Raw genomic sequence first — 7832 nt, 5'->3', positions numbered from 1 at the left:
TATCCAAGAGGGTAAAAAGTGTCCCACAGTAGCCGTCTGCCTGGAGGTGTAACTTTTTATCGCTTCATAAGTGTATTTTACAGATTATTAAAATTACTGCACCCACTTTCAGTATGTTTTCCCATTCAAATCAAAGAGCTTTCAGCGGCGTATTTGTGTTTAGCGCCTTGCTGCTGTCTGTGTCGGGGGAGAAAGTGTTAGAAAGTCGCTCCGGGATGATCCAGGAGATCCGGACAGCTTTCGCTGACCTGGCCGGGGAAGGAAGGGCTTACCTGGGCAGGCTGGCCGGGGAGCAGACGGTGCTCTCTGTGCAGAAGGTGAGAGATGGAAATACAGTAAATAGAGTCAGTCACTTATATAACGTTTGCCTATATAACTCAGTAAGTTGTAAAATAATATGTCAAATTTTCCATAGGTAATTGTACATACGATTTAACATGTAGCTATGAGGCTGTGTTGCTTAACATGATCACATACATGGATCATATCAGGGGAAGTTCTTGTCTGATGCAACGTGTGCCATGATAAATGGGCACCATGATGGCTCACTTCCTGGTTTCATTCTCAACACTGGCAGTATATGCTTACTAAGATACATGTGGGCAAAGCAGGCAGATCCCATTGTCTTAAAATTGTCTTATCTGACCACTTCAGTCCCCCCTCCTCTCCTCCAGGCGTTCTCTCAGGTCCTGGGTGTTGTGGCAGGAAGTTTGTCCGGGTTTCTTAATGTGCTGTTGGAGTATGTCTCACAGTTCCTGCAGGCTGCTGGAATCAAAGGTAAACATCACACACTAAAGTCTGCACTGTGCATCACACAGACGCAGCCTGCAGCCTCATTAGTTCCCATGAGGCTGCAGGCTGATGATGAGCTCTGCTTCTATCAACAGGACAGTCTTCAGTCTTAAAGATAATTCCAGTTTCATACAACCTGGATCTTATTTATTTATTTTCATTTGGGCCGTAATTGCTTATTTTTCACCATTTTCAGTGTATGTCTTCTGTGACCTTCCAAGAGGGTATTGGGAGGATTTCTTCTTAAGACATTTTTAGAAACTTAACATCTAAACTAGGGATGGGAATCACCAGAGGCTCCATGATATGATAATATCTCAATACTTCAGTCATGTTACAATATTATTGCAATTTTTGCAGTGACATATATTGTGATAGAATGCAATTTATTACCTTTTTCAACTGCAAATTATGTCCCCAGAGGAAACTTTGTCAACATCTGTTTTTTTTTTGTTTTTTTTAAGATATTTTTTGGGGCATTTTTGCCTTTATTGGACAGGACAGGTAAGCGTGAAAGAGGGAGAGAGAGGGGGGATGACATGCAGCAAAGGGCCACAGGCTGGATTCAAACCCGGGCCACTGCGGCAACAGCCTTGTACATGGGGCGCCTGCTCCAACCACTAAGCCACCGACGCCCCGTTAACATCTGTTTTATCTAATAAGATAAAAGTTTTCAGTGTGTTCATCTCAGTACAGTTATTTTTATTGCAGCTCTATCTGGTGGACTAAAAAGGCAGTTTTTTTTTATTATAGTAGGCGACCAAAAGTTTCATTTTTATCTGCAATATGAATTATTCATGTGATAAAAAAGTTGATACTTGGCATCCGTGTATCAATGCTATATAGCAAAAATATCATGATACTGTGCTGTATTGATCCCCCAGTTATTTGACACAAAAATCCTTGGGTTGTCACTCATTCATTCATTTTGTGAATTATAATTGATTATAATAATTTCAATAATGGAACCTCAGGAAACTGAAGTTTTTATTTGCTAAAAGTAATCATTCAGTAATTCATTCATTTTCTGTAGCCGTTCCTGTTGGGGGTCGTGGGGGGGCTGGAGCCTATCCTAGCTGACACTGGCCGAGAGGCAGGGTACACCCTGGACAGGTTGTCAGACTATCACAGGGCTGACACATAGAGACAGACAACCATTCACACTCACATTCACACCTACGGACAATTTAGAGTCACCAATTAACCTGCATGTCTTTGGACTGTGGGAGGAAAGTGGAGTACCTGGAGAAAACTGAAGCAGACACGGGGAGAACACCCCACCCCAGGGTTCAAACCCCCCCTGCCCTGGGTTTGAACCAAGAACCCTCTTGCTGTGAGCCTGTGAACCACTGCACCACCATGCTGCTGTCTTTGAACTGTCACCAGCGACACTAAGACCCACACAAATACCTGAACAGTTTAGCTTTTAAACGTAGATGCACAAATATTAGAGATGAAATGGTATGAACACTTCATATTATACTTATAGTGACCAAATGATCACAGTTATCGGTATTATGGTATTGTTAAAATGTGGTGAAAATGTTCAAAAAGCACGGATAAACACACTGCAGTCATTTTACCAAGTTTCATATTGAAAACCACAAAGAAATTAGCAGCACTATGCATAAGCATTACATAATAACATAGCTAATACTTTATATAAACATAAAGATAGCCTGTCTTTAAAATGTTTGCTGGAGTGTCTGTGTCACTGCAGATGAGGACAAGGGAACAGTAGCATCACTTAGTTTACCTGCTGCACGCCCACTCTATAAACAAGGGAAGAGTAAAACAAACACGTTGTATGCTGTGTCTGGGAGACTGTTGCTGACTTTGGTTGATGCTGGAAAATATTTACTGTGAGTTTATCAAAGTGCAGTAATCAATTATAAATTGAAACAGTAACATCAGGAAGTTTACAGCAGTGTATCGTGAAACTGGTAACTGTTTGATCCCTAGACAATATATTGCCAGGTAAATAAAGTCTAATACAATAAACATCAAAATAGAAACGGTACCAACAATTCTCCACTGTGTGACACATTTCTAGTGTTGCATAATATATAATATTATGGCTTTTGTTAGCAATGAAGGGATTCTGTCCACAGAAACGCTGGAGGGCTTTTATTTTACAACTGAAACAAGAAGTGTTGAGTTAAATATGAGCTCTTAACTCAGTGGAAGAACTTTTCTTTTTTGAATATGAAGGATATGGGTTTAGTTAAACACTATGTGACACTTTGACTCATTGAAATGATCATGAATCCTGTGGTTGCTATGTGGAAGTTGATAAATAATAATTTCTTTGTGCTCCTCACTGAATTAAATCAGATATGACTTTGCAGTATAATATTACTTAACTGTTCCCTCTTGTGCTCCTTGTGTTCCTGTTTTCCACAGGTGGTCTTCCCTTCAGCAAAGTGACCCCAGAGGGGCTAATCTTCGTTGCCCGGTGGATTCTCGTGTTCCTCATCGGCTACTGGCTGATTTCCTTCATCTTCCGACTGATTGCCTCCACTCTGAGACAGGCTATGTGGCTGCTGAAAGTGGTCCTGGCTTTAGGTGGTTTCGCACTCATCCTGAGCGACCACAGCGTGGGCACAGAAACCATGGCGATCCGATTGGCTGTCCTGGTGTGCGTCTGCGTGCTATTGGGCGTCGGGACTTCGAAGGTCGATCCAGCTGATAAAACTGCACACCTGGAGGAGCAGGTGAAGGTCCTGGAGAGACGGCTGAGGGAGATGGAGAGGTGGAGGAGGACGGAGGAGTGAAGGAGAGAGATGTCAGCTGTTTCTCATCCTCTTCGTCTTTCCTTACTGCACGTGCAGATGATGGAGCGCTGGTGTCCTTTAGGCCTTCTGGAACTTCAAGGGAGTTTCTACATTTTTACAGTTTGGATGTTTTCTATAATGTGTTTAAAAAGTAATTCATTACTCATTTGTAACTGACACAGTATGATTACTTAGTCATTCCAGGAAGCAGTGATTTGTGAGTCTACATGTTCTGTTTGTGTCTTTGTTTTTTACTTTCTACCTTTAAAACTGCCTCAGTTTGATGGAAAAATGTTTACATGCAATATTCTAACCGTCCTTTTACTACATTTATTACACAATGTGGGAAGTAATTGTCTTTTTTTCCTCCAAGAGTGAGATGACAATATTGATACCAACTTCATGCCTGCACATGATATTAATCTTCTCATCTCACTCTTGGAGAGAAAGCCATTGAGTGTGTTTTTCCATAATTATTTGACAACAATACTGAATATTATGATGATAATCTTTCAGCCAGATGAAGTCCATCTCCCTGGTGTTCCTCATTATGAGAAACTCAGAACACACGGGTGGGTTATAGTCTTTGTCTTATTCAGATTGATGTACAGAGGTTAGATCCATGCTCTGATTGGATTTGGTACAAGCTTCTCTTAAAGTCGTGAAACTTCTGTAATGCTTTGGGATCCAGTCTGACAATAAGATTCAGAGTCTTAACTTAACTCTTAAATGTTGTTAGTGCCTTAAATGTTCCTCATTTACTAGTGTTACACTTCATATCAATGACCTGAGCTCAGTGGTTAGCAGGTCACGGTCTGTTGGGATGTCTAATCATAATGCTGGAACGTTGTACTGTATGTGTCCTCATTAACGTGCCTTTGGATGGTGTTTGTGTTCAAACAGTCCACCAGATATCTTTGTTTTACTCCTGTATTGAATCTGCTTTGGGAGGTAAAGTAACATTTTAAAAAGCCTTTTGGAGCAGTGGTTGTCAACTGGTCCAGCCACGGGGTCCAGATTTCTCTTTCGTCATTAGTTCAAGGTCAACACACTTTAATATATTCAGTGTTATACTTGCAAAAGACAGTTAGTTTGCTGTCTCTGCAAAGTAGCTGTCCATTGGTTGCTCACTCTCCAGCAGGAAACAGCTTGGAAATAAAAGCTCTGTGCTGGAAATTCACTGTACTTCAAAATAAAGTGTGTTTTTTACAAACTTGACATGTTCGCGAGTCACTTTTGGTCCATTTAAAAAGGACCTGCCATCCACCAGTTGGGAACCACTGTTTTAGAGGAATACAAAGCCAAAGACTGGTACATTTACTTTTGACAGTTTTTGAGAATAATGTGTACTGCCATAAATAATGTTCTGATATATAAAATAAAAACATATCACAGGTATTGAGATGTGATCCTGATTAGAAATTATTTTGTTGATTGGAGTATATGCAGAGCTGTAGCAGGGGATATACCAACCCCAGGCTGTGAGTTATACATTCTAGTCACAAGGCACCTGGGGCTGTGTTCACAAACATGAGAACACTCTCAGAGAGCTCCTAACTTAGCATAAAAACTTTTAGTAAGGAGTCCTAGCCTAGGAGGGATTTAGGAAACGTCTCAGAGCAACTCTGATCAAGGAAGGGACAGAAACTTTAACCTTAGTGAGGAGGTGTGGTTGACCCTGTTGCTAAATATAGTGCATTCTTTTAACAGATGGGACTGGTTGTTGCAGACACTCTTTTTTGAGCCTGTGTGGTGTGGACACCCAGTGGAAATGAGAACTGTTGCCTGTGAAAGTTTTGTCGTTAATGTGATCACTGCAAGTCTTCACTGCTGCATTTTTCCAGTTTTCCAATTATCTTAGTGTTGTGATCATTTTATTAATATTATTAATCCTAATGAGATCAACCACACATATTATCCCTGCACAATCTAATCTGTAGCATTTCATTTACTCACTGTCATCCAGTGTTTGGAAGTATGTCTCTGACCTTTTTGTGTTTCCACCATTTTCTCCTCTGTTGCCTCTTAAAAGTCCTCCTCCCTGCTCCTATCAGTTTCTCACCTTAGGAGCTCTTTAAGGTCTTAGATGCTCTGTAATAACTTCTATCTTTACATGACCTAGTCTTAACTTTACGGGGAAAATCTAAGAAAACATCACAATTCTAAGAATTTTCTTAAAATTTTGTCACTCGGAGCAACTCTTTATACTAGGAAGCTTTGTGAATATGGCCCCTGACAATCTTTTAAATACTCAAAAGGTAATTTAAAGGTCCAGTGTGTAGGTATGGGGGTATATATTGGCAGAATTGCAATATAATATATATTAACACCAAAAAACTAAGAATCATGTTTTCATTGTCTTAAAATTAGCTGTTTTAAGGTAACACACCGAGTGGTCCTCTTTCATGGAGTCCGCCATGTTGCCCAGAAGGGACAAACCAAACACTGGCTCTGGATAGGGCCATTTGTGTTTTCGCTATTATAAGTCCCGTTTCCACCAAACAGGACGGTACGGCTCAGTTCACTTCGGTATGCCTTTTTACCGTTTCCACTGTAAAAAGTTGTGGATGGTACCAATGGAACCGTTCCATACCGTCCCCATTTTTGGTCACCCCTCTGTTGGGGTACCTAGCACACAGATCTGGTACTAAAAGGTGGAGCTGTGAACACTGCAGTCCGTTGATCGGTCAATAGAGGATGGTCACTCTGCTCAGGGCTGAGTTGTGGCTGGTTTTGAGGCTCATGTAACCACTGTTCATACCGTGGAGAGTTTTACATATATTAGTAAACTAACTATAAAATGAAAGGATGATTTGCTGCCTCTCACAGCAGCTGGAGTTGGAGAAAAAATAAATTCACTGAGCCAACTTCTGGCTTGTAATCTTTCTCAATGCATGAGCTGACGACATGAATCCATCAGCACACCTTACAACTTTGACCATTACTTTAGTTTTTATTGTCTCTCTTGGATGACATACACTTTTAGTAATGAGTGGATCTTCAAGCGTTTCGTTTCAACTAGGTTATGTGAACCGCTTATTCTATTTTGTTCAGAAAATATTAGCGTGCAACCCTGTTCTGTGGACGATAAGGTGCAGGTGCAGGTGCAGACTGATAAAGTAAGAAATACAGTGAGTGCTGGACGGAGACAATGACCCCACCCACATGAAAGAGTTCTGTTTGTGGTAGAAACGCTGGGTGGACCTAGGGTCTAGGTACTCTGTCTGAAGGTTTAATTTTAGTTCCAAAGGTACCATACCAAAAGTTTTGGGTGGAACCAGGGATATGGTTCTCCTACACACTTTGCACACGAGAAGTTTTAATTGGTTGCAATTTGTAACCTCACCACTAGATGTCGTTACTTCCTACACACTGTACCTGTAGTAAGTTAAAAATGACAGGAACTCCTGGATTTCATATTCATGCGTAGTTTCATTGACACAGAGTTGCTCATCCATATACAGTATGTATGCTGTATCGTTTGAGATACAAAATGAGAGGTAGGAAACCTTTGTTCATTGGCATAGTGGTGGGTGGAACTGACAGATTCCAAAATATCACAAAAACTGAGCCATTTTGATCGTGTCTCCAACTACAATTAACACCCATTACAATAAACTACATATACACTTTGTGAATATCATTGGTTACATTTACAAAAAAACAATAAAAACAATCACATACTCAACATTATGTGAACCACAGCTCATCTCACCATTGCAACATGTGAGGAACATCAGATCTCGGAGACAAAGGTAAAAGGTTTGTCCCAGTTTAACATGTGACTCCAAAAACCTAGTAGCCTGGACATCAAAGGCAGAACCTAAATGGAATTCAGCCAACATTAGACCATCAATATATCAAGGATCACTGTATTTAAACACCTCCAGAATCAAATTATGCTGTTTCCAGTTCCACAAAGGCCTATTAGTGGTTTTAAAGTTGAACGTTCTAGATGAGTAGGAAGATTTCTGACCTCCATCTTGGATAACAGGAGGGACACAGTGACACTCCGAAGAATAACAAAGCACCAGAGCTGAAAACGTGTTGGTGCGATGGCACTTGGTCTGTATTAGTTAGCATTTTTTTGCTTACCTACATGTTTATGACAGAAGTGAAGGCAATAACTGACAAACACTACGCTGCTACACTGTCACACAGGTTTACTTTATATAAATGCTGCTACTTCCTGCTTGACTGTGGCTTGGTGACAGAAGGCTGGGACACAGGCTCTGAATGGATAATGAGTGATATGTTTTTAGCTGT

At 40.7% G+C, this 7832-nt stretch overlaps 1 protein-coding gene across 1 annotated transcript; it reads left to right on the top strand.

Annotated features, from left to right (window-relative positions):
• Positions 1-4964, top strand: tmem109 (transmembrane protein 109). The gene is made up of 3 exons (XM_050045611.1): positions 1-317; positions 675-777; positions 3196-4964. The coding sequence occupies exons 1-3, from the start codon at positions 114-116 to the stop codon at positions 3564-3566; spliced, it is 678 nt and encodes a 225-aa protein (XP_049901568.1). The 5' UTR covers positions 1-113; the 3' UTR covers positions 3567-4964.
• The last annotated feature ends 2868 nt before the right edge of the window (positions 4965-7832 follow it).

The sequence above is a fragment of the Epinephelus moara genome, chromosome 5 (assembly GCF_006386435.1).
Source record: "Epinephelus moara isolate mb chromosome 5, YSFRI_EMoa_1.0, whole genome shotgun sequence".
Lineage (NCBI taxonomy): Eukaryota > Metazoa > Chordata > Actinopteri > Perciformes > Serranidae > Epinephelus > Epinephelus moara.
Note: the sequence above shows the minus strand (reverse complement) of the source record. Positions and strands in the feature narration are given on the sequence as shown.